This window comes from Artibeus jamaicensis, unplaced genomic scaffold, assembly GCF_021234435.1.
Source record: "Artibeus jamaicensis isolate MK-2021 breed Jamaican fruit bat unplaced genomic scaffold, CSHL_Jam_final scaffold_614, whole genome shotgun sequence".
In the NCBI taxonomy this organism is placed as follows: Eukaryota; Metazoa; Chordata; class Mammalia; order Chiroptera; family Phyllostomidae; genus Artibeus; species Artibeus jamaicensis.
The window spans coordinates 7,601,906-7,629,422 of NW_026522050.1; the positions used below are offsets into that span (position 1 = coordinate 7,601,906).

The window sequence follows — 27,517 nt, forward strand, 5'->3', positions numbered from 1 at the left end:
AATTGTTGAGAATTAAAATATAGGGCCTTTGAAACAGTTTTCTGTAGTCTCATAGTTGCAATTCTGAATATTTCTTTATTCACCTTTGTGCCTGAAGTGAATGCAGAGACTAGTCATCATGAATCTTGATCTCTTCAAACTAAAGCCAGGTAATTGGTTTACTCTTAGTTTTGTGAAGAGAGTCTTTGTGTATTACTCTGCTGTATTCATGGGTATATATCCCACATAGATATGGGCATAGTGCCACCCCCTCCATACTTAAAGCTCCTTTTTTTAAACAATGGTTTTAATAAAATTCTCTTGCCCTAACTCAAAGTTCTTTAAATGCAAGGTCCTTGTTTTTCTTAATAATAATTTCTAGTTTGTTATTTACAATGCTCATTTTCAGGATGCCATTCAAAAACATTTATTGAATAAATGAAGGTATGTCTCCTATAAGAGTGACATAAAAATATTCTTTGTCAATGAAAAAGGGGAAAAAACTTCCATTGTTTTATCTTATTGTAGCATGTTTATTTTACAGAGAAACCACCTGAATTTGTTCTTTGCCCAAGATTGAGTAAGTGTCAGGGACACAGATTATGTCATGTAGACCACTTCTCAGATCCTCTATTTCTGATTACTCTACCCCAGGGGTCAGCAGTATCAGCAGCTCTAGATTTATATCACACATCACAGCCTTCACAACAGACTGGATTTCCACTTTTGCCCTCACTCTGGGGAACAGATACATGCTCTTGACAACTGAACAGAAACTATGTGAATGGCATTTGGGGCTATAGGACTTTGACCTTCTCTAGTAGACACTAGAAAAGAGGACTTTGTCTACTTTTACATGTTCATAGCATTATACTAATTATTTTTAATAAAATGTCCAATTGATACAGATTAAGTGGGAATAGAGTTACTATACCATGTGATCTCACCTATAAGTGAAAACAAATCAGCAAAACAAACAAGTGAGCAAAATAGAGTTAGAGACTTGGAAATAAAGAACAAACTGACAGTGACCTGAGAGGCAGGGGGAGAATAAGGAGGGAAAGAAGGGAGAGGGGCAAGTCAAGGAACATGTATAAAGGACTCATGGACAAGGACAATGGGATGGAGGCTTGAATGTGGAAGGTGGGTGTTTGGTAGGGCAGAAGAGAGAAATGGGGGAAAGTGGGGACAGCTGTAATTGAACAGCAATGAAATATTTTTAACAAAAACTTATGTTCGAAGGGGAAAAAGCAAAGAATAAAATAGTATTTACAGTAGTATTCCATTTGCAGTGACTTAAGTCAGTTCTCTAGGAATCTGTGAAATAAACTGAATTGTAGTTCTATACACAATTTTAATAGTGGTCATAGCTTAGTGGCTGGATATTAAGTAATGCTAAAATCTATTTTAATAACTTAAGGTAATGTTACATGATATTTACACTATTAATGATTAGCTGTTAATCCAGTCATGAAAAACATGGTACAATCTCAGGTTCTCAGAGTGTTCATTGATTTTTTAGGTTGCAATTCTGTAAGGAACCTGGAGACTCTCTCTTCTTCTTGGAAGACAGAGTAAGATACTGCACTAAGTTTTTCATTAGATCATCTTCCCCAAAATCTATCTATCATCTATCTATCTATCTATCATCTATCTATCTATCTATCTATCTATCTATCATCTATCTATCTATCTATGCCTATCTCCCTTTAATGTATAAAGTGTGCTTAATGTATGTACTTCAGACATCACAAGAATGAAACAACACATTGTAAACATGAGATTTTCAGCTGGTTATTTATTGTGCATTATTTATTGAACACAGTTTTAAGACAAATAAAAATATTTTACTAAATCTTAAATATTTTCTCTTGTAATCTCAAATAATTTACTTGTTATTTATAGATTATATCACATATCAGAACCTCTCCATCATTGCTCACATCTGTGCCCAACTTAATTCACTTTATTAACAACATTAAATACATTGATATCTATAAAAATGAAACCTATTCATGTTGCATAAAATTGGGTTCACTGACCATGATTCATACATATGTAATAAAGATATACTTAAAAAAATTATTAACATATAATTGGCATATAACATTATATTAGTTTCAAGTGCACAAAATAAGAGTATAGTCTGCTCCAATAACTTTATGCAATGAGTCGGTGTTATAGGTCAATTCCTTCCTCACAGCTCCTTATTTTTGCTCAGGCATTGGTATCCCCAAACATAAGGGCAACCAGGGATGGCAACTGGACTTGATGTATACTAATATAAGCAATTAGCTCCCCTGTGGTGGAAAGCTGGTTTGCAAAATTCATTAAATCAAAACTAATAATTCTCACTATAAGTATGTGGCTCGAGCTTAAGAGACAGCAAGTTTAATCTGGCTTGAAATCCTCTGTAGAAACCTGCTATGAACTGGGGAAGCACTAACAGTAATACTGAGCCTGAATCTCTATTCAGCCCACTGTAACTAGGACTTTCAATAAATCACTTTTCCTTTTTGAACATCATATCCACTCGGTCAAAAGAGGGGCTTAAACTAAACAGTCTTCACTGAGTATTCCTGCTGCCACATTCTGTATTTACATTGGTGTGATCTTGTCAATGCATAGACCCATTTTTATCTTTTGAGAGATTTTTAAAAATAGCAGATGAATGCAAGTATATTCACAACAAGGGACTACATTACATCTCTTGGAGAATCTGACCTGAAGTGGAAGTGACCATGATGACAGAAATGATTGCATGGTTGCAGGAGCCCCAATCCCATCAAACGGGACTCATTTAACTAAGAGTGAGAGCTGAAGTATGAACTAGCATACTTCTTGGAAAAATATGTTAATATTTACTAAATCCAAATTTTGTACCCATACATGCACCAAAAACATTTTCAAATCCTGGTTTTATATCCAAGATAAATGACTACATCTCCACCAAAGGACATGTACATAATGCTCACAGTTTTTACTGACACTGAGACTGCAGCATTCAGGACAATTTTAAATCATATTGTATGTGACTACTGGATACATATACTTGTCCTTGGATGTTATCTAGACAAAACAAATGATGAATAACTAACTAACTGCCTTCCCCCCAAAAGTATGTGATTTAAAAGTGAATGGAGACCCAGTGAAAAAGTCACTTGTTAGTAAATGCAGTGGCTGAATTACAGAATGTGTCCAGTGTTTAAATTATGAGAAAAATAAAAACATTCCATTTGAACAAATAAAGAATGTTCATAATAGCATTATTGATTATAGAAGGGGAAAATAACTGTCTATCAACTTAAAGTAGATAAATAAATGGTGATCTGTTTGTACAAAATAAAATTTTCCACAATGAGAATGAATGCACTGAAACTCCACACAGCAACATGGCTGGAGTGCACGAGAGTGGTGTTGAATAAAACAGCGTGTTCTGTAAGCATCTACCTATGTATGGTTCCAAAAATATGAAAATAATACTCTATGCTAAAAACCAGGGTAATTATCCCTTTAGGGTAAGAGATTAATTAATTTGGGAGATAACATGTAGAGGCTTTAGTAATACTAGTAATTTTCTGATTTTGAGTCTGGGTACTGGTTCCAGGATTATTATTTTTAAAAATATTTTATTTATTTATTTTTATTTTATTTATTATTTTAAAAATAATTTTATTTAGTTATTTTTCAAGCACAGTTTTTTGCCTATCTCTCCCATCCCAGCGCCCCCCTGCCCCGTGTTCCCCACCTCCCTCCCATTTCCCACCCCCTAGTTCTCGTCCCTGTGTCCTTCATATTTGTTCCTCCAAATCACTCTCCTTTTTCCCCCTTAAATTCCCTTCCCTCTCCCCTCTGGTCACTGTCCCCTTGTTCTCTATTTCAGTGTCTTTTTTTTTTCCTGCTCGCTTGTTGGTTTTGTTGTTTAGCTTCCTGTTAAAGGTGAGATCATATGGTATTTGTCTTTCAACACCTGGCCTATTTCACTCAGCATAATTCTTTCCAGTTCCATCCATGTTGTTGCAAAGGGTAGGAGCTCCTTCTTTCTCTCTGCTGCACAGAATTCCATTGTGTGTATGTACCACAATTATTTGATCCATTCATTTACTGACGGGCACCTAGGTTGCTTCCAACTCTTGGCTATTGTAAATTGTGCTGCTATGAACATTGTGGTGCATAGGTTTTTTGAAATTGATGTTTTAGGATTCTTAGGATATAATCCTAGCAGTAAAATTGCTGGGTCAAAAGGCAGGTCAATTTTTATTTTTCTGAGAAAATTCCATACTGTTTTCCATAATGGTTGTACCAGTCTGCAATCCCACCAACAATGAACTAAAGATTTCTTTTCCCCACAACCTCTCCAACATTTGTTGTTTGTTGCTTTGTTTATGATAGCCATCCCGACCAGTGTAAAGTGGTATTTCATTGTGGTTTTAATTTGCATCTCTCTGATAGCTAATGATATTAAACATCTGTTCATGTGTCTCTGGATATTCTGTATGTCCTCCTTGAAGAAGTGTCTGTTCAAGTCCTTTTCCCATTTTTTAATTGGGTTAGATGTCTTCTTAGAGTGGAGTTATGTAAATTCTTTGTATATTTTGGAGATTAAACCTTTGTCTGAGGCATCATTGGCAAATATGTTTTCCCATGCAGTTGGTTGTCTTTTTAATTTAATAATTGTATTACAAGGCCACTGTAATCAAAACAGCCTGGTACTGGCATAAAAACAGGCACATATACCAATGGAACAGAACAGAGAGCCCAGAAATCAACCCAACTCTCTACAGTCAATTAATGTTCGACAAAGGGGGCAGTAACATAAAATGGAGTAAAGATAGCCTCTTCAACAAATGGTGTTGGGAGAACTGGACAGCTACGTGCAAAAAAATGAAACTTGAGCACAAACTTACACCATACACCAAAATGAATTCAAGGTGGATAAAAGACTTAAATATAAGCCATGACACCATTAAAGTCCTAGAGAAGAACATCGGCAAGAAAATCTCAGATATTTCACACAGCAGCATTTTTACTGCTATGTCCCCTAGAGCAAGGAGTATAAAGGAAAGAATAAACAAATGGGATCTCATCAAAATGAAAAGCTTCTGTGTGGCTAAAAAAAACAGTATTAAATTAAAAAGACAACCAGGATTATATTTTTAAAATTTACTTACATATGTCCCCATTTAATTGTTCTCTATGTTTAAATTACATATTAAAATTTTTTCAAGAACAAGTTTATTCATCATCAAATTACAAAACTTCAGAATTTCATTATTTAAAATTTTCCTCTCTCCACCTATGCACCAAATAATGACATTTCAGTCAATGATGGAGCACATATATAGTGGTGGAGCTGAAAAATTCCTGTGACCAATTGACATGTAGCCATTGCAATGTCGTATCCCAATACATTCTGCATGTGCATGTGGTGATCATGGTGTAAACAAACCTACTGGGTTGCCAATGTATAAAAGTATAGCATATACAGTTATATATGGTACATAATATTTGATAATGATACTAAATGACCATGCTATGGGTTTATGTATTTGCTATATACCGATTTACAGTATGCTCTTTCTGCCTATAAAAAAAAAGTGTGCTGTAAAATAATGTGCCCTGTTATACTGACAGCGGCCTCACACATCTTGTGTTAACCACATCTCTTGATTGCATCATTTTATATTGTGAGTGATATAATCCTATGTTCTTTTACAAATTTACTGTAACCAAAGTGTACAATGTTTGTTGTCTACAATGGTGTACAATCATGCCCCAAGCCTTCACATTCACTCACCACTCAAGCACTGACTCACCTAAAGTGACTCCTATTCCTGAAAGCTCCATTTATAGCAACTGTTCAAACAGGTGTACTATATTTTATCTTTTATACTGATTCTGACTGTACCCTTTCTATGTGTAGATATGTTTAGGTATGCAAATACTTACCCTTATGTTATAATTACCTACAGAAATCAGCACAGCAACAAGCTGTACAACTTTGTAGCCTGGGAGCAACAGGCAGTACCATACAGCCAAGGTGTGTAGCAGGCTTTATCGTCCAGGTGTGTGTAAGTGCTCACACACCTGTGATGTTCACACAATGATGAGATCACCTGAAAATGCATTTCTCATAATATATCCTCATCATTGAGTGACATGAGACTATATTAGTTTCTTAGATACAATAAAGTTCAGCATGTATTTTTTGTGAACTTTAGATGGTGAAACATTCATAGAAAATTCAGGAAAAATGATCTATTATGTTACTAAAATTGTTGTTTTTGTTATAAAGCAAAGATGTCTTATTCAACCCGTGAGCACTTCTAATATTGCTTCCAGGAGCAGGGAAACTTAATAAACTTGGTTTTCTTTGGTACCAATATCATGAGCTGAACTTATTCATAATGGCTCATGACAGGCCATACCATTATTTTCTGAGTGGGAGTTTTCAAATAGATAGACGGTTACCTACCTAGTATTATATTTAGAGGCACCAGTGCTACCAGGGATGTCATATAAGCACAGAGTTGAGTATTTATTCACTAGCTTGATTGTTATGTCTTAAATTCCAACTAAGTCATTTTCCATGATTTAAGAAAGCTATCTTTAATTAACTACAAACACTTTGAAGATATTAATCACCCATATTTTAGTAATAGTGTAGCCACTAAGTCTCAGGTTTTAACAAAAAGAGTTCAAGGTAATATAGACTGGAAGGACTGTAAGAGCAGCCACATGTAGGATGTTAAATTTAGGTCCTGCCCCAACACAACATGACCTGAAGAGATTTGTCATCACTGGACACAAAGAAGTACCTGGTGAGAAAATGGGCTTGGAAAGGAATCTGAGTGAAGTGACCAAGGAAAATTCTCTTTTCTTTTCCAGGCACCAGAGAAGTAAATAATCACAGTAATGCTCTTGGGTAAAACCAATACACCAGTATCTTCACTTTGATTGGTGGCAAATTATTCTAATTACTTAGTTGGAGCATGGTGTTCAAATATCTCTTAAAATGGTAAATTAATATATTGACATCTGCATCATCACACAAAAGATGACAATACAACATTAAAAAGCAGGCATTGAAATGTATCATTAAGGAGCCATTGCCCCCCAGTCAAGAATACTTAAATGATTTTACTCTAAATGTGGCCCAGCTATAGGAACCATGAAAATAGGCAATGTCCCCATCTAGTTCTAGATGAAGTTTTAGAAGAAAAAAATTACCTTGACTTGTGTGTACATATACTGACAATTGCCCATCACTTCATAAATTATCTTTTACACACAAACTTTGCTTTATGGGGAATAAATAAATTAGCTGCAATAAAGCAGAGTGGACAGCAAAAAAAACATTATTTATCCCTTACAATCTACAGTAGAATTCAATTAACACATACTAACTAATTTGTGCATGTCAGCATCCTACAGTAAGTCAACTATTACATGTCTAAGAACATGGTCAATGCAGAGAGTATCCCCCATGGTCTGGGCATTGCACAAGGTCAGGGGCACCTTATTAATAAGTGTTTCTTATTTTCAATGTGCTGCCTGGAATTATGCAACACAGCACCCAGTTGCACACCAAAGTTGATATTAATGATGTTTTCAGCTTAGAAAGAGAAGTATTTTTCAGTCTGGAAACCTTTTTATTGTTCCCCTCTGCCTTCCATCATTGATTTAGAAGTCTCAACAACACACCTTCTAGATATTTTCCATCATTCTCATTGTACCTCAATTGAGTATAGAGAGCAGTAATTATTGATCTTGGTCTTCTCTCCAAGTTAAAGAAGAGTAGTAATAGATTCACTATATTGTTTTTTTCTTTAACTAACTTTCTGCTCTGTTCATGCAGGTGTCCCAGAGAGATATCATGGGAAGAACCGCCCTTCTTCCAGGTTCATTCAATTTACTGTCCTTAAAGCTCTGATTTTAAAAAATAAAATAAAAGATTTAAGAAACTCACTCAGCTAGAAGGTAGTATTAGTGGCTTAAATTAGATTTGTTTTTATATTTCCTTTACACTAGTATATCCCTATAAATGTTCCACCGTAACACTTAGAAGTATGTCTGTAGTAATTAATAATAAATAAGAATGATTAAAAATCCCCTGCCCTAACTCAAAGTTCCATAAATGTAAGGTCACTTGTCCACAACTATTTTAGTCTGTTATTTACAATGCTTTGCTACAAGATGCCCATGACAAATATTTATTGAATAAATAAATGAAGTTTTCCTGAAATATTCAATCATCATCATCATTCTTTCCTTTCTTAGTTTTTTCCTCATCACGTCCTTCTCACACATTCAACAATGACTGATGACAAGTATCACTGTCCAAATACAACATTATCAGTGGTGGTGTATATTCGGTTAATGTTATAATCAAGTTTTATATCCTGACTTCTTCCTTCACCCTGTCACTGAAATCCTTAAACTTAATTATGACACAGCAAAGGTAGATTAGGGTGTATGTGAATCACAGCAAACAGACACATAATGGTTATTGACTGTGTAACTACATTTGTTTGAAATAGAGTAGTAATAACGTTTCATAACCCAGTAAGTAAGAGATCCTGTGTTAAATCTACAGGTGGAAACTTTTAAGTTTCTTGGACATCTCTTTATAGAAACATGCTATAAACCAGGTGACATTGCCACTTTAGAGCACTATGGTATTTAACAAGTCATATTTCTTTTCTTTACTCATGTTATAGGGACTTTACTTAGATTACCTCTAGGGTCTTCTAGCTAATACAATATGTCACAATGAAATGTGATTCTACTTCTGTGTAAACTCATTTCCTGTATAGTATTAGAAAGGTTTGGAAATTATATATATATATAAATATATATAATATGGCACATATATTATACTATATAACATATAATATATGCACACATATAATATTTTATATATTATATGTCTATTTTATATATTTATATATAATTATTTGTATATTCACTATATATTCCTTGTATATATCTCATATATATATTCACTATACATATGATTTTACCATATTATATATAATATCACTAAATCTTCATATAAATAAAATATACTACATATCTGTGCTGTTTAACCTGAGATATTGGTGGGATAACCTGAGATATTATAGATAATAAATCTATATAGATAGTGTGAGTTTCAGAAAGCCAAATGCTTGTAAATATAACCTTTTTGAGTGACCTGTTATTCAAATTCAGAATTTCATAGCCCCTGCCTAGAAGTGATTATTTAATTTTATTGGCATTTAGGTAAATACAAATAATCACTTAAATATAGTATTACAACTCAACTACAGATTGGTTAAAATGAAAACCATTGAGAGAGCAAATATTGGTGAGTTGTTCACAGAACACTTGTGACTTTTATCTCATAGTCAACAGACAAAACTAGAAGTGTCTCTCTTAAGATCAGGAAAAAGACAGGGATGTTTGCTTTCATCACTCTTACTCAATAGTGATGCGGACTCTGACCAGTGGTGTCTTCAGTGTTGTGGATGCGATGAACAAATTCACATGGACTGCAGAAATCCTGTGGAGAAAAGGGATGGCATGGCCACTCTCTGAGTGAGAGAGCACCCCTACCCTTGCCTGGACAGGCTTTTATTGATTTTCTGGGAGCACTATTTCAAGGAAGGTCTTCATTCCTCATTGTCAGGTAATAATAATCAAACAATAGATAACATTCAAAGAACTATGAAGGCTTATTCTGAGTCAGAGCCAGTTAGCTAAAGGGCCATAAAATTTGGGGAAACAAATTCATTTTATGCTTGGACACTTATCAGAAAATTGAGCACATTCTTAACAAAGCAGATTTCACAGGATTTTATGCATTCTTTTTTAGGTCTGATGGCCCCAGGGAACTGCCGATTCCTGACCAGGGCTGCACCACCCTCTGACATTTTTTCAGGCTTAAGTCAGGTAGGGGAAGTAGGGCAGCCACCAGCGGAAAACTTATTTGAACAAATAACAAAGGAGAACTTCACCAATCTGGCAAAGGAAATAGACTTCCAGGAAATCCAGGAAGCTCAGAGAGTCCCAAAGAAGGTGGACCCAAGGAGGAACACACCAAGGCACATCATCATTTCATTAGCCAAGATTAAAATGGAGAGAATCCTAGAAGCAGCAAGAAATAAGGGCACAGTCACCTACAAAGGAGCCCCCATCAGACTCAGCAGATTTTTCAAAAGAGACCTTACAGGCAAGAAGGGGCTGGAAAGAGGTATTCCAAGTCATGAAATCCAAAGACCTACAACCAAGATTGCTCTATCCAGCAAAACTTTCATTTAGAATGGAAGGACAGATAAAGTGCTTCTCAGATAAGATCAAATTCAAGGAGTTCATCATCACCAAGCCCTTATTCTAGGAAATGCTAAAGGGACTTATCTAAGAAAAAGAAGTTAAAGAAACATGAACAGTGAAAGGACAGCAAACTCACAGTTATTAACAACCACACCTAAAACAAAGAAAAAAAAGCAAAGAAAAGCAAACTAAAAGAACAGCTAGATCATGAGTGGAAACATAGAAATGAAGATCTCAAGGAGGGTTAGCAACAGGGGAGTAGGAGGAGGAGAAGGGGGGAGAAGGTACAGAAAATAAATAGCATAGACAGTAGATAGAAAATAGATGGGGGGGCAAGAATAGTATGGGAAATATAGAATCTAAAGGACTTGAGACACGTGGTCATAAACTAAAGGGGGGGTAATGGTGGGGACGGGAGGGTAGGGTGGAGGGGAATGAAGGGGGGAGTAGAACAACTGTAATGGCATAATCAATAAAAAATAAATTAAAAAAATTAATTATTGTCCAAGTACAGTTTTCTGTCTTATACTCCCAGCCCAGCCCACCCCCCTCCTGTGCTCCCACCTCACTCCCATCCCCCTCCACTGCTTTAGTTTCTGTCCATGTTTCTTTTATACTTGTTCCTGTGAATCCTTCCCCTTTTCCACTGAAATTCTCTCCCCTTTCCCCTCTGGTCACTGTCAGCCTATTCTCTATTTCAGTGTCTTTGGTTATATTTTGCTTGCTTATTTGTTTTGTTGTTTAGGTTCTTGTTAAAGATGAGATCATATGGTATTTATCTTTCACCACCTGGCTTATTACACTCAGCATAATGCTTTCCAATTCCATCCACACTGTCACAAATAGTAGTAGCTCCTTCTTTCTGCTGCATAGAATTCCATTGTGTAAATGTACCACAGTTTTTTGATCCATTCATTTACTGATGGGTACCTAGGTTGCTTCCAAATCTTGGCTATTGTAAATTGTGCTGGTATGAACGTTGGGGTGCATAGGTTCTTTTGAATTGCTGTTTCAGGGTTTTTAGGAAAAACTCCTAACAGTGGGATTGCTGGGTCAAAAGGCATATTCATTTTTAGTTTTCTTAGAAAATTCCATACTGTTTTCCATAATGGTTTTTTCAGTCTGCAATCCCACCAACAGTGAAATAGGGACCCCTTTTTCCCACAACCTCTCCAACATTTTTTGTTTGTTGCTTTGTTTAAGATGGCCATTCTGATCAGTGTAAAGTGGTATCTCATTGTGGTTTTAATTTGCATCTCTCTGATAGCTAGTAATATTGAGCATCTTTTCATGTGTCTCTGGATCCTCTGTATGTCCTCCTTGGAGAAGTGTCTGTTGAAGTCCCTTGCCCATTTTCTAATTGGGTTGCTTGTCTTTTTAGAGTGGAGTTGTGCGAGAATGTTGTTAATGAATCATTGTACTTCATCTGCTTTCTCAGTTAAACAAACTTTTCAATCCAATGGCTGAACAATGCTATTTCTTTTTAGTACTGTGTGAATCTGTCTGACCTCATTTGTTATAAGAATGAGGAAATTAAACATCTTCTTTATATTTTAATCAAGGTTGTTAAGTAAATCATTATTTTTGTCACTGTGCAAGAGATATCATTGTACATGTAAATTTAAGGTTTGCTCTTGTCCTTTTCAAATAAGACTAGAGATAGCACATTAAATAATATGGATAAACGTTAATTCATACCATAGCTTTTGACTCCAGAAAAATTAAAAATTAGACTACAGTCTGCACTGAAATTTACTTTTTTTGTTGTTCCTTTTTAAATATATTTTATTTATTATGCTATTACAGTTATCCAAATTTCCCCCTTTATCCCTCATCTGTCATATATCAGCAAACGAATATGAAAACAATGCACAGACCTAGAAACAACACAGAACCCTATATATCTCAGAAACATGTACTTCTTCTTTGTCTATATTCATTTAAATGGAAAGAGAGCTTAAAATAAATATAAATTCACACCTAATATTTTGTTTTCATGTCTTTTTATCACATCTCTTTGGCTTGAAAAGGAATTTGTCCTTGGCAAAGGTCAGTCCCACAAATGGGTTACAAAACACTGCCACAAACAATTGCAATGAGTGATATGATGGTTTTGTAAAGCGTGTTTCAGGTTTCAGTAAACACTAAAATAGCACCATACAATTTTCCACTAACGAACTTATGTGTAGTAGCATTGTCAGGGATAAAATCAAGTTGTGTTTTTAAGTGAAAACATACAAAACTATCATAATGGACATACACTAGTGTTAAAATTCAAAGATAGCCTCTAAAATTCGTCTGTTCTTTTTGCTGTTGTTGTTCAGACAGAGTTTAGGGCAAAGATGTTTACATACTGTAAATTCACTTGTTGTTGTTAAAAAAGAAGTATATGACTTCAAAAGATATATATAACTTCAAAATATTTTATGAAAACAAAAATTGTTTACTCTCAGATTGTAGGCAACTGCATGATTTCATTATTAATTTCTAAATCTTTAGCAGTTTATTTTATATAATACATCTTCAAGATGTGGTTGTGAAGCTAGTGGAGCATACAACATTTGTAGAATATTTAGTTAAATGGCAATCCTTTATTCTGTCAAAATACTGCCTTTCTTGTAGAACAGGTACCTTTAGCAACCCCAGTCTTTTCTTTTCGTGTTTCATGCAACAGGGAGCCTTAACTAAACCTGGTTTCCCTTGGTAGCATTGCCATGTTTTTATATAACCATGGCCCATGTCTCCAAATCAGACAACCATTTTCTGGAAGAAAGAGTTTATAAGGAAACAATTGTATCATCAGTTGTATGATTAGGGGCACCAGTGGTATCAGGAAAGCAATGTAGCTAGAGATATTTTGTATTTATTTAATTAAAATAAATATACATATTGAACGAAATATAATAAAATGAAATCATAGACTGGGGAGGTAGTAGAAACTGTTTCATTATTTTAAAATTATATCCTGTACTTTTGTGTATTTTATAAAATATATTCATTTTTACATGGAAAACATTTTTGATGATGCATGTAGAAAAGTTTAAGTCAAGGGTTTGGAATCCTGCACATTGATCAATAATAGATCATTACTTATATATTGTCTTCCTGTCATTCATGTGCCCTCAACTCCACTTTCTTTATATTCCTACAGAACCAAGGTGGTCACGTATGATATCACATACAACACAATTGACTGGGTACAATATAGCTGTGGGACATAGGATTTCATTTACCTTCCAAAGACCACCATTATTTCATCAATTTATACTAAATAGGATATATTTCAAAGAGAGTCATTTTATCCAAAGCAGACTTAGCTATACTTGACTCTTTTTCTAGTTAGTGAAAAAATGAGACAATCAGTTGTTAGTATTAAAATATTATTATGATGTCAAGCCCACACCCACTGTCTTCCTCCACAACCAGGGATTTCCAGACATGATTCATGGCCGTTGAGAACTGCACTGTGTTTACTGACTTCATACTCTTAGGACTCTCTGACAGGGAGGATGTGCATCAGGCACTTTTGTGCTCTTCCTGCTGATTTATGATATCACTGTGATCACCAACCTACGCATGATCCTGCTGATCAACATGGACCCCCAGCTCCACACACCCATGTATTATTTCCTGAGCAATCTGTCATTCAGTGATATCTGCTACTCCTCCACTATCTCCCAAGATGCTGGCTGATTTCTTATCTGAGCAAAAAAGGATTCCATATAGTTTATGTGCCATTCAGTTGTATTATTTTAGTTCCTTTGCTGATGTTGAATATCTCATGCTGTCCATTATGGCATATGGCCATTACATACCTACTTGTAATTCACTTCTCAATAGAACAGTCATGTCCAAATGATATTGTACCAGCTCATGGCTACTGCCTACATCACAGGCTTGGTGGATTCAGCAATCTATACCTGTTGTGCATTTCTTTTTTCTTTTTTTTATTTTATTATTTTTTATTCATTATGCTGTTACAGTTGTTCTATTCCCCCTTTCATTCCCCTCCACCCTACCCCCCATCCCCACCATTACCCCCCCTTTAGTTTATGATCATGTGTCTCAAGTCCTTTAGATTCTATATTTCCCATGCTATTCTTGCCCCCCCATCTATTTTCTATCTACCGTCTATGCTACTTATTTTCTGTATCTTCTCCCCCCCTTCTCCTCCTCCCACTCCCCTGTTGCTAACCCTCCTTGAGATCTTCATTTCTATGTTTCCACTCCTGATCTAGCTGTCCTTTTAGTTTGCTTTTGTTTTAGGTGTGGTTGTTAATAACTGTGAGTTTGTTGCCCTTTCACTGTTCATGTTTCTTTAACTTCTTTTTCTTAGATAAGTCCCTTTAACATTTCCTATAATAAGGGCTTGGTGATGATGAACTCCTTGAATTTGATCTTATCTGAGAAGCACTTTATCTGTCCTTCCATTCTAAATGAAAGTTTTGCTGGATAGAGCAATCTTGGTTGTAGGTCTTTGGATTTCATGACTTGGAATACCTCTTTCCAGCCCCTTCTTGCCTGTAAGGTCTCTTTTGAGAAATCCGCTGACAGTCTGATGGGGACTCCTTTGTAGGTGACTGTCCCCTTAGCTCTTGCTGCTTCTAGGATGCTCTCCTTCATTTTAATCTTGGCTAATGAAATGATGATGTGCCTTGGTGTGTTCCTTCTTGGGTCCAACTTCTTTGGTATTCTCTGAGCTTCCTGGATTTCCTGGAAGTCTATTTCCTTTGCCAGATTGGGGAAATTCTCCTTTATTATTTGTTCAAATAAGTTTTCCACTGGTGGCTGTGCCTTTCCCCCTTCTGGTACCCCTATAATTTGGATATTGGAGCATTTAAAGATGTCCTGGAGGTTCCTAAGACTCTCCTCATTTCTTTGAATTCTTGCTTCTTGACTCTTTTCTGTTTGGCCATTATTTGCTTTCTTCTGGTCCACTCCATTGATTTGAGTCCCAGTTTCCTTTTCATTGCTATTGATGTCCTGTGCAATTCCATTCATTTCAATTAGTTTCGCCTTCATATATTTGTCTAATTTGTGGCTATAATCAACCAGTTCTGTGAGGATCCTGATGACCAGTGTTTTAAACTGCATGTCTGAGAGTTTTGCTATTTCTTCATAGCTTAGATCTATGGGCTCTGGGGCTTTGAGATCTTCTTGCTACATTTTCGGTCTGTTCTGGCCCTTTAAGTGTGAGAAGCGGTGCCTTAGACTCCCAGGTTGCTGGGTTGTGACTCTGTATGTGGGGGCGTGGTCAGAGCGGGGAAATGGCGACCCTCTCTGCTGTTTCTCACAGCTGGGTAAGGATCAGCACATTAGGTGGTTCACCTGGGCCGGGCCACTCAGAGTCGCTGGGTTATGATGCTCTATGTGGAGGTGGGGTCAGAGCGGGGAAATGGCGGCGCTCTCCCTGCCGCGGGCTGCGGGGACCCGCCCGGCCCCAGTCCAAGGGCCCACTCCCTCTCCTGTCCGCCCACGCACAAATGCGCGACCACAGTCAACACGCAGCACTGCTCCCCGCTGTCTCCCCCTCAGTCACTCGCCTGGTTGCTCGCTCGGTCGCTCACTAGGTCCAACCCTGCACATGGATTCCGCGCGAATGGATTCCGCGCGCTTGAGTCCGTCGGACCGAATTTTCCTGTGCAACCCCGTTTCACCAGCCGCTGATTTCACCCCTTACCGGTCGGGCTGAAGAATTTGTTGTTAGCGGACTTCCAAAAAGTTCAATTTTCCATGTTCTGGCCGTGTTTTCTGTTGCTAATATTTAGTTGTCTCTAAACTTGGTTGTGTGAGAAGGCACAGCACATCCACCTATGCCTCCATCTTGGCGGAAGTCCCCTGTTGTGCATTTCGATTGTCATTCTGCAATTCCAATATCATTAATCACTTTTTCTGTGATATCCCACCCTTACTTGCCCTCTCCACCTCAGACATAACCATCAATGAGATAGTGATGTTCACTTTCATTGGCTGTGTTGTGGGGTCCAGCATCATCACTGTCCTCCTCTCCTACAGCTACATCATAACCACCATTCTTCCAATGAAGTTGGCCGAGGGAAGATGCAAAGCCTTCTCTACCTGTGCCTCCCATTTAGCCACTGTGGCTACGTTTTATGGGGCACTCCTGTTCATGTATTTCCGACCCAACTCAAGTTACTCCATGGACATGGACAAAATATCCTCCATTTTCTACACAGTTGTCATCCCCATGTTTAACCCACTGATCTATAGCTTGAGGAATAAGGATGGGACAGGTGCCCTGACAAAGGCAATTGGCACTAAAGTATGTTTTGGGTGAAAGCATGCTCAACCAAAAAGGTTTATTGAAAGACTTATGAGCACTAAAGTTGAAGCACTGTGACATAAATTCTTATAGTCTCACTAGTAGAAATTTCTGGATATTTCCCCTTTCCTACTTTTGGGCTTAAATTAAGTGTAAGGAGCATTATTGATCTTGGTCATTTTTTCCTAAATAAGATAAAATAATAATAGGTTCACTTTGTTATTTTGCAAAGAGGGACCTTTCATACCTTCCTTCTCTATTCATGAGTATGTCCCACTGAGATATCATGCAAATAGCAACCACGCCCCTCATGTAAATTCAACAGACCCTCCTCAAGATTTCTTTAAAACACGGAGTAAACAAACTTGCTCAGTAAGAAGGGAGGTTAGCAGATTGAATTAGGTTTGTTTTTCTCCTTCCCACATAGTAGTATTAGCCTATAAATATTCTTGCCTAACACACAAGAGGATATAAGTAATAAATATGTAAGTAAAAATAAATCAGGAATATGCTGCCACATACTGAAAGTTTCATAAAGTCACAACCTTTGCCTGCCTTATTCCCCATTGTTTCCCATTTGCTATTAACAATATTCAGCACTAAAACAGCATTCAAAATATTTGTTAAATAAATTAATGACTGCAAGCTAAAATAAGATGCAAAGGGGAGTTCTCTTGTTTAATTCTACTCTGGTATCTCTAACTTCAGTGAAACCTATCTGTGCTGTTTGTCTTTTGGTGTTGGCTCTAGTAAGAATCAGGGAAAAGAATTATTTGTTGTAAAAATCTTCTTGGATTCTCTATTTCTCATTATTCTGGCCCACTGTATCAGCAGACCTCCCCAGGGTCAGTAGCTCTAGACTTATATTACACCTCACAATCTTCACATCAGCCTACGGATTTTCCTTCTCATCCTCACTCTGTACAACAGACCTGGAGCTACTGACAGCTGTAAAGCAACCACATAATGGGAGTTGGGGGATCAAGGACCTGGGTCTCTTCCTAAAGCCACTGAAAGAGAAGACTTCATTTTCCTTTCTGTGTTCATGACATTACACTAGTTAAAATAAACTTAAAATGATAAAATGTCCAGTTCAGACACTTTAAACATTTATTAACTTAAAGTTTTCATAGAGTAAAATTAAATAACAAGATAATATTTCTATTAGTATCCCATTTGTAATTATTTATATTTACTCACTGTGTATCTGTGAAATAAACTGGAACTGTATTTTTTATTGTTGTTCAAAAACAGTTGTCTCCACATCCCCCATCACCCTCCTCTGCCCCACCCACCTCCACCTACCAACCTCAATCTTACTCACCTTGGGCTTTGTCCATGGGTCCTTTATACATGTTCCTTGATAAGTCTTCCCCTTCTTTCCCCATTTATTCTCTGCTCCTTTCTGGTTAGCATCAGTGTGGTCTTTATTTCAATGTCTCTGGTTTTATTTTGCTTGCTTATTTGTTTTATTGATTAGGTACCACCTATAAATGAGATCATATGGCATTTGTCCTTCACCACATGGCTTATTTCACCTCACATAATGCCATGTATATATGAAAAAAGCCCCTTAGATGTAATAACAATATAGAGCAGTGTGGTTGAAGATTGCTTTGTATATTAATCACAAATTGTGGCAGCAAAAAGGAAAGATTCTGTGTCAACCAAAGAGCAAGAACAAATATAACTGGGCAGCACAGCCATTGTAAGAAATGGTCTTCTTATGGGAAAGCAAGTCCACAAGTAATTTGGAGGCAATGACAGAGAGTTACATACATTTTTGAAGGAAAAATGCAGAGGAGAAAGTACATAGGGGTGTACAAGTGGGAACTGGTCTCGATAAATAAAATCATCCCAAAGTTTCCCATCAAGATAACAGAGTAGATGGATAAAATGCCAAAAAGAACATTCTGGAGTTTGGAATAGTCACTAAATCCCCAGAGAAAAAAACTCAATCATCACAGTACCATTCTCCAACTCCATTCTCTGCAGAGCTTTTGGACTTCTGGGGTCGTGACAAAGTAATGATAGTGATATTAATAATGACCTCGACATTATTGAAGAAATAAAAAAAAGGTCAAAATCAATAGACAAGTCATTCTAAATCTATGGGCATCCTGATTAATTCTAGGCATATCTACAATTAATATAGTATGATGCATAGACTTAAAAATTTTTAAGTGATAGATTATAAATACTATTTTTTATTACATTAATTGGTGTGACATTGATTAATAAAAATTAAAACTACTATTTTCCACATTAATGGCTCCACCGTCAACCAGTTTTTGAACTCTAAACCCAAGCTTCACTCTTTACTTTTTTTACTCTCATCTTTCACCAATAATGGTAACTAATCATTATTACTTAGCAAATTCTGAATAGATAGCCTATGTTCCTTTTTGTATTCTTTTATTTCCACAACAGGTAAAGCATTGTTGTTCAAGGAGAAATCTTGTGTAGGTAGAGGAAAAGTAGTTCTGTATTTCTCACCTTGAGACCTGGTTTCACCTCTGAGGAACGAACAAACTCCTTAGAGTTGTTGGAAACCCATTGGTAAATTAGAACATTCTGAGTTAATTATAAAAGTGACTGACTCCTAGATCAGTCACTTAGTGGTTGTGAGACCTTGGACAGGTCAATTAATCACTGAGTTTTAGTTTCATCATGTACATTAGAAGAACAATTGTATTTTTCTCAAAAAATTCTGTTAAATTTTCTTTTCCAGCCTCCATAACCTCAGCATCTTGTGACTTCTCTGCTCCTAAGATATCACCTCACACCTGTCAAAATAACTGTCATTTTTTAAAAGATTTTATTTATTTATCTTTGGGGGTAAGGGAAGGAGAGAGGGAGAGAAACATCAATGTATGGTTGCCTTTTGTGTGTCCCCTGCTAGGAACTGGTCTGCAGGGAACCGGCCTGCAACCCAGGCATGTGCCCTGACTGGGAATCAAACCGCAATTGTCTGCTTTGCAGGCCCATGCTCAATCCACTGAGCTACACCAGCCAGGGCCAGCATAGCTGTCATTAATAAATCAACAAACAAATGTGTGACCACGGTCACCCAGCCACCTTGTGCCTTCACCGGGTTCGCCCGTCACTACCCCACACCTGGGAATCGCCCTTGGCTGACTGGGTCGAGGAATCTTTTTTGCCCAACCTGCTCCACTACTGGCTCTGCCCCTCTTACCAGTCTAGCTTAGTGGTTTGTTGTTGTCGGACTCTGTATTGTTCAGTTTTCTGTGGTTTGGCTGCATTTATCATTGCTATAACTTTGTTGTTTTTAGATTTGGTTGTGTGAGAAGGCAAAGTGTTTCCACCTACTCCTCCATCTTGTCAGAAGGACAGATAAAGTACTTCTCAGATAAGATCAAGGAGTTCATCATCACCAAGCTCTTATTATATGAAATGTTAAAGGGACTTATCTAAGAAAAAGATAAAGAAAGATGAACAGTGAAAGGACAGAAAACTCACAGTTATTAACCGCCACACCTAAAACAAAAGCAAACTAAGAGGACAGCTAGATCAGGAGCAAACCATACAAATGAAGATCACATGGAGGGTTAGCAACAGGGGAGTGGGAGATGGAGAAAAGGGGAGAAGGCACAGAAAATAAGTAGCATAGATGGTAGGTAGAAAATAGATAGGGGGAGGGCAAGAATAGTATGGGAAATATAGAATCTAAAGAACTTGTGACAAATGAACATAAACGACAGCGGGGGGAATTGATGGAGAGGAGTGTACAGGGTGGAGGGGAATGAAGGGGGGAAATAGAACAACTGTAATGGCATAATCAATAAAATATATTTAAAAATAAAAATAAACAAACAGGTGCAGGACAGGTTGTGGAGAAAAAGGAACACTAGTGCACTGTTGGTGGGAATGCAGACTGGTGCAGCCACTGTGGAAAACACTATGGAGTTTCCTCAAAAACTTGTAAATTGAACATCCTTTTGACCCAGTGATTCCACTTCTGGGAAAATATCCTAAGAATGAAACACCAACTCGAAGGGATATATGTCCCCTTATATCGATAGCAGCATTATTTACAATAGCCAAGTGCTGGAAACAGCCTAAGTGTCCATCAGTTGATGAGTGGATTAAAAAGTTGTGTTATATTTACAAAATGGAATTACTACACAGGAGTTAAAAAAGAAGGGATTCTTACCTTTTACAACAGCATGGATGGAACTGGAGACTCTTAACACTAAGTGAAATCAGCCAGTCACAGGAAGACAAATACTATGACCTCACTTACATGTGGAATCTAATGAACGAAAGTAAACTAATGAGCAAAGTAAAATCAGAGGCATAGAAACATGGAAAGACAGACAGCTGTAAGAGGGGAGGAGGAAGGTGGGTACTGGATGAAAGAAGGTGAGGGGATTAACTGAAGAACATGTACATATGACCTGTGGACATGGAGGATGGTGTGGGGATTGCCTGAAGGAATAGGGCAGGGGTGTGTGGAAGGGGACAAAGGAGAAAAAATTCAGACAACCGTAGTGGCATAAACAGTAAAATAAAGTAGCAAAAATAATAATAAATAATAGTAAAGTTGGCAGCATAGCAATTCTGAGTCAATCCAGATACCTAGTTTATCTGGAATCCAAGCTATGGGATACAGCTAGAGAAATGCCATGCTTATCAATCTATAAAATTCAATCCAGATAGTATGATAATAATATCCAGAAATGTGTTTGTGCCCCCTGTAGTGAAAAATTTAAAAAGGTGTTGAAAAGTCTCTCCTCTCTACCTCTCAGAGTTACCTCTGTCTTCCCTGTCCTTGTTCTAATTTACAAATCTGTAAACTGTAAATAACTGATAACAATTCAGGTGATACTTGATTATAAACACATACATTTTGTTCAGTGTAGACAATGGAAAGGAAGACAATTTCACTCCCCCTGTGAAAAGAAGACAATTTGTATCTATTATTTGTATAGTGATATGTGAATTCCTGACCTACAATTCTTTGAATTATCTTTTACACCAATAACAGCTTAATTAATAAATCAATTAAGTAAACTGTCATACATCGTCATTTTATACATGCATAAAATTCACAATATTAAGATACATATGCGTCTATATTATTTATATTATATATATTTATATATATTGTTCTTTAACATTTCATATTATATACAGCTGTTTTCCTCATTTAATAGCTATTGCAAACCCTAACATTTCTTTTTAGGTCTCATTTTACGACTTTCTGCTCACTGCCAGAAAGTAATTTCTATTTTGTGCAGAAAAATATAGAACGGCAAATACAAACATCCTCTACTTTCTCATCTTGTCATTGTATAAGCATTTGAATTCATCAGTGATTCCCTCCGTTCCTTTTCTGAAGAAAATGTGCCTCTCCTCTGAAGTTAATCTCTTCAACTGTGCACCAGTGAATTCTATTTGCATCAATTGAAATGTTATTATTAGTATTCATCTTTGCTCTTACTATTATTAATCATCTTTCTTTCATAAATTGTCAATACATATCAACATTCAAGTGAATTTCATCCTCAAAAATGTTCCCCTGTGCCTACTTTCATTTATTTTCCTTCATTTCATTGGACGTTTCCTTATAGGCATCAGTACTGGTTTCCAGCTTCTCACTTCAGTTTACTGAGTGAAATAGGATTTTTGTCCTGACAATGTAAAATTCATTTTTCTCCACATCCCAAACTACATCCTAGATGTTCAATGTATTTTTCTATGTGTAATGAACTTTATTTCTCTATTCCATGCAATAGTTTGATGTCCCCATTTCTCCTAAAATCTTCTTCAATAATGTTGATGATTGTATTAAGATTATCACATGTTAAATGTGAAATTTGTTAGTTCTTCCAGGTTTTTTTATTGTTGTTGTTATTATTCTAAATACCTTAAGCACTTAAACCTGTGTTATTCTAAGGATTTTTTTCTCAAAACATCAGTTTCCTATGCTTGAAATAAGTGACTATAAAAAGATAAGCACTTAAAATCCTATCAAGCTTTAATGTACTGGGATTAAGGTAACAACCTTTACCAAATCATTATCTTTTTCACTCACCTTACTACACTGTTGTATCAGTTCACTTTTTACTGGAAAAACTGATCTTGATACTTAAGGATTAAGGCATTAACCATTGTCAAATGTTTATAATCTACTTGGGTAGGCCTATGGCTATAAAATAAAGCTGTGCCTCCCTTAAGAAGTCTGTGGCTCACTAGCACATTGCAAGTCCTCTTGTATTTTGTTTTGAGACCTTGAGATTAGTTTTCTGATCTCACATCATATCTCAGGAACGCAGACTCTGATATCCAAAACACATGGGAAAATGTATGTGAGCAAATGGGTCCAACCTGTGGCCCACATGCTACATGCAGCCCGGGATGGCTGTGAATGTGGCCCAACACCAAAATATAAACCTACTTAAAGCCTTTTTTATGTTCATCAGTTTTTGTTAGCGTTTGTGCATTTATTGTGTGGTCCAAGACTAGTCTTCTTCTTTCAGTGTGGCCCAGAGACATAAAACAGTTAGATACCCTTATCTACTGAGCTGATTCAACAAAAATGGAAGGATCCAATGTGGTTTTGTACATCTTAAGAATGTCTCTCTCTTGCTCTCTCTCTCTCTCTCTATATGTATATATATACAGATATATATATATAGAGAGAGAGAGAAAGAGGGAGAGCTTGAAATATATAAACATATACATATATATATTTATGTATAAATATATATAGGCCCTCAAATAGTAAATTATTATATATAAATTTGGATTACAATAATCACTATCTAATTTGATTTAGCCAGTATAAAGCAATTTATGAAACAACAGAATATACAATAGGTTGGTAAAATAAATGGGAAAGAAGTAAAAATACATCTATCAGGTTGTTGAGAGTTATAGATCTTGGAACTCAGCCTGTAGATTGAAAACCAATTATAAACAAAGTCAATGACTCTGATATGTGTTATATGTGCATCGTGCCGAAATGGAATTCTGGGCATCGAAGGGCCAGACCAGAGATTGGACTTAAACAACAATAATAAAAAATAAATAAATACATATATACATATACACATTTACTCTGTGAATATGTTATGCCAACATATTCTACAGAGAAAAGGAGGATAATTTCAACTCAACATTAAAAATTTTGACAAGTACCCAATAGTGAGAAAAAGACATTAGAAGCAACATAAGTGATTACATGGAGATTGAAAAATTGATTTTATGACTAGAGTGTTGAAAATGAAATTTAGAGAGAATGTGTTGCCTAATGAAGGAAGACAAAAAAACTAGGAAGAAAAAAGAGAAATATATTATAAATGGAAAGAGATATAGGCAGTTTTGAGCTTCTATCTGTTCAGAAGATTAATCTCAGCAGAAAGAAACTCTTTCTTTTCTCCAATAATTCCACCAAAATCTCGTACTTAAATCACTAATTCACTAGTCACCACTCAGAAACTCATCACTGGATCTTTAGTGACTGGCCATGAACATTTCATCAAATCCCAGTGGTGCAAAAACAAAGACTCACCAAGGACAGGAGAGGCTAGGTGCCTACCAATATTTTTTTTAATAATTTTTATTTAATTTTTGTTCAAGTACAGTTTTCTGTCTTTTCCTCCCATACCAGCCCACCCCCCAGTTCTCCACCTCCCTCCCATTCCCACCCCCCTTAGTTGTTGTCATGTGTCCTTTATACTAGTTCCTCTAAATCCTTCCCCTGTTTCCTCTGAAATTCCCTCCCCTCTCCCTTCTGGTCATTGTCCCCCTGTTTTCTAGTCAGTGTCTTTGGTCATGTATTCCTTCTTGTTTGTTTTGTTGTTTAGCTTCCTGTTAAAGGTGAGATCATATGGTAATTGTCTTTCAATGCCTGGCTTATTTCACACAGCATAATGCTTTCCAGTTCCATCCATGCTGTTGCAAAGGTTAGGAGCTCCTTCTTTCTCTCTGCTGCATAGAATTCCATCATGTATATGTACCATAATTTTTTGACAGAGTAAAAAAAAATTGACAAAGACATCAAAACTTAGAAAAAGGGTATGGTATCAGATGCATAACCTACTTGTTTAATCCAGAATCAAAGTAAAATAGAGAAAACAAAGTAAAGGAAAAACTAACCACAGGTGATAATTTATTAATCAGTTATACAATATATTGTGCTAAGACTTAAGAGACAGATTTAACTTTTATGAAAATTTTATTATAAAATTAGAGTATTATTATATATTTTATAGAAGAAGTATTTTAACTTTATTTACATTGTTGACACTATTACAGATGTACCCATTTCTCCCCAACCCCTTGGCCCACTCTCACTCAGCCCCACAGCACCCCTCCCTCTGGTCATCACCACACTGTCCTCTGTGTCTCTGTGTCAGGTGTACATGTCACTTTCACTAACCCCTTCACCTTCTTAATTCAATCAACCCTTTCCCCACTTCCTCTCCCCTCTGAAAGCTGTCAGTCTGGAAAGTTATAAAATTATAACCTTGCGATACGAATGGTAGTAAAAAAGAAAACAACCACTAATGACTAAAAAGTATTAACCCGAACACACAAAAATGTGTAAAAATTCACTCCAAATTTTGGGAAAAAAAAAAAAAGAAAATGAGACAAATATATACTCAGGCCATGTGAAAAGATGAAGTCAGTTTCATAAACAAAGCTGCATTCATTAAAAATGATGAAGGCTTCTCTCTATGTGCATGCTTTGTTAGAAGTATATTGGTAATATCTTAGAACAAAAAATGAGTCTAAAAATGACACTCCAAAAACCTATTCACAGCAATTAGAGATTGGAGAACAGCAGCAAAGGTAGCAGATGCCTCTGTACAAGCCAATAAAAAGGACAAGATATGGCTTTAAACTAAAAGCAACAAATGAACAAACAAGAAAAATAAATGAAAATTCATCAACACAGACCACAGTATGGTGGTTACCAAAGGAGATGGGGATGAGAGGGGTAGTAAAGGGTGAAGGGGGTCAAACATATGGTGACAGGAGAAGGTGGTTTTGGGGTGACTGGCACAAAAACATATGATGTATCATAGAATTGTACATTGAAACATATAAGCCTGTTAACAAATGTCACTCCAAAATATGTAAGTAAACAGCTATAGGCAAACAACGGCAAAAAAATTTAAATAACGTAGTTTTAATAGGACAGAGACATGGGGGGGGGGTGAGCATGCATAGATTTCCAGCATGTAAATCCCTCTCTGTTTTGCTTTTTTTTTAACATTACCTCCAACAAGCCTCTTTGAAGATTTCTCATAAAACCCTAAATCTGGTTAAGAAAACAGCTTCTCAAAAAGTAATTTGGATCCCAACAGTTTCTTGAGAGCTTCCTTCACATCCTTGTTCCTCAAGCTGTAGATCAAGGGGTTCAGCATGGGAATCACTACTGTGTAAAACACTGAAGCCACCTTGTCGGCATCCACATTGTTGCCAGAACTGGGCCGGCAATAAGTGAAAAGGATTGTTCCTTGTAAGACTGCAATGGCTGTGAGGTGGGAGGCACAGGTGGAAAAGGCTTTGCGCCTCCCCTCTGCAGAGCGCATCCTCAGGATGGTGATCAGAATAAACAAGTAGGAGGTGAGGATGATCACAATGGTGATGATCTCATTGAAAGTGGACACAATGTACACCAACAGTTCATTCATAGTGACATCAGAACAGGCAAGAGATAAGAGAGGGGGCAGATCACAAAAGAAGTGATTAATCACATTTGACCTATAGGATGGGATCTCAAGAGCTAAACACAAGTGGATCAGAGAACACACAGTCCCACAGAGGTAGCAGCTAGAAACCAGCACCATTCGGAGTCTCTGGGACATGGTGACCATGTACAGCAATGGGCTACAGATGGCCACAAAGCGGTCATAGGCCATCACAGCCAGCAGGAAGACATCAGTAATAATAAATGTGCAAAACAAGTAGAATTGTATCATGCATCCCAAAGAGGAGATGGTTTTATCTTTGTTTAAGATATTTGCAATCATCTTTGGCACAATGGTTGTGGAGTAGCAAAAATCCACAAAGGACAGGTGACTGAGGAAAAAGTACATGGGAGTGTGAAGTCGAGAGCTGACCTGAATCAGTGCAATCATGCCCAGGTTGCCCAAAACTGTGACTCCATAGATGAGGAGGAACACCATGAACAGAAAGACCCTCAGCTCAGGGGCATCTGATAATCCGAGGAGAATGAACTCCATCACAATGGTGCAGTTCCCCTCCCCAGCTTCCACCATATGTCTGGTTTAGAAAGCCAAAGGTAAGTTTTGTGTGTCTTCTGAAACGGTAATAAGAGAGAAAACATGCAATTATATTAAATTTAACAAATCATGTGGATGTCAAACACAATGTTTTTGAAATACAATTGTCAAATAATTCTAAATTCTCAGTGTGGCAGCAGATCCCACTGACCAAATTTAAAGTATCAGCAGAAATGTGTATAATTCTCAACTGCTACCTACCACAATACATTGAACTGATAAATTAAATTAGATGTTTTGATGGCATTTTAAAGATATCCAATGATAGTTTTTAAAGCCACAAGAGATCAACTGCTGCCCCTGAAAAATGTAACAAATTTTGTTCAAGTCAGAAAACAACAACTGTGATCCTATGTAGGTTAATTTTTAAGTCTGTCTATAATTAGCATAAATTTTCAGCAGTTGAGGTCCTCTTCAGTTCTCTTGTCAGGGAGTGTGACAAATCTCTCAGAGCGGTGGCTCTAAGTTCTCTATAAATTTGGAATTATTCAGAAAAAAATAAAAAGATTTAAAATATATACTGAAATCCATCATCATTTTTACTTGTCAAGTTAACAAAGTGACTTAATTAATTATAGTAATAGTGATGAACATCAATAGTGACTCAGAAAGGTATAATTCTGGTATAAATTTTTCTGCAAAGCTATCAGACAACATATAT

At 36.6% G+C, this 27,517-nt stretch overlaps 1 protein-coding gene and 1 pseudogene across 1 annotated transcript; one reads left to right on the forward strand and one right to left on the reverse strand.

Annotated features, from left to right (window-relative positions):
* Positions 1–13,738: 13,738 nt before the first annotated feature.
* Positions 13,739–16,591, forward strand: LOC128626547 (olfactory receptor 5W2-like; annotated as a pseudogene).
* A 9,281-nt stretch (positions 16,592–25,872) lies between these two features.
* Positions 25,873–26,832, reverse strand: LOC128626524 (olfactory receptor 5L1-like). The gene has a single exon (XM_053659191.1). It carries the CDS (start codon positions 26,830–26,832, stop codon positions 25,873–25,875), a length of 960 nt encoding a protein of 319 aa, XP_053515166.1.
* Positions 26,833–27,517: the final 685 nt, after the last annotated feature.

Coding starts and splice junctions, on each gene's coding strand:
- LOC128626524 (XM_053659191.1), bottom strand. CDS start 26,832: ATGGTGGAAGCTGGGGAGGGGAACTGCACCATTGTGATGGAGTTCATT.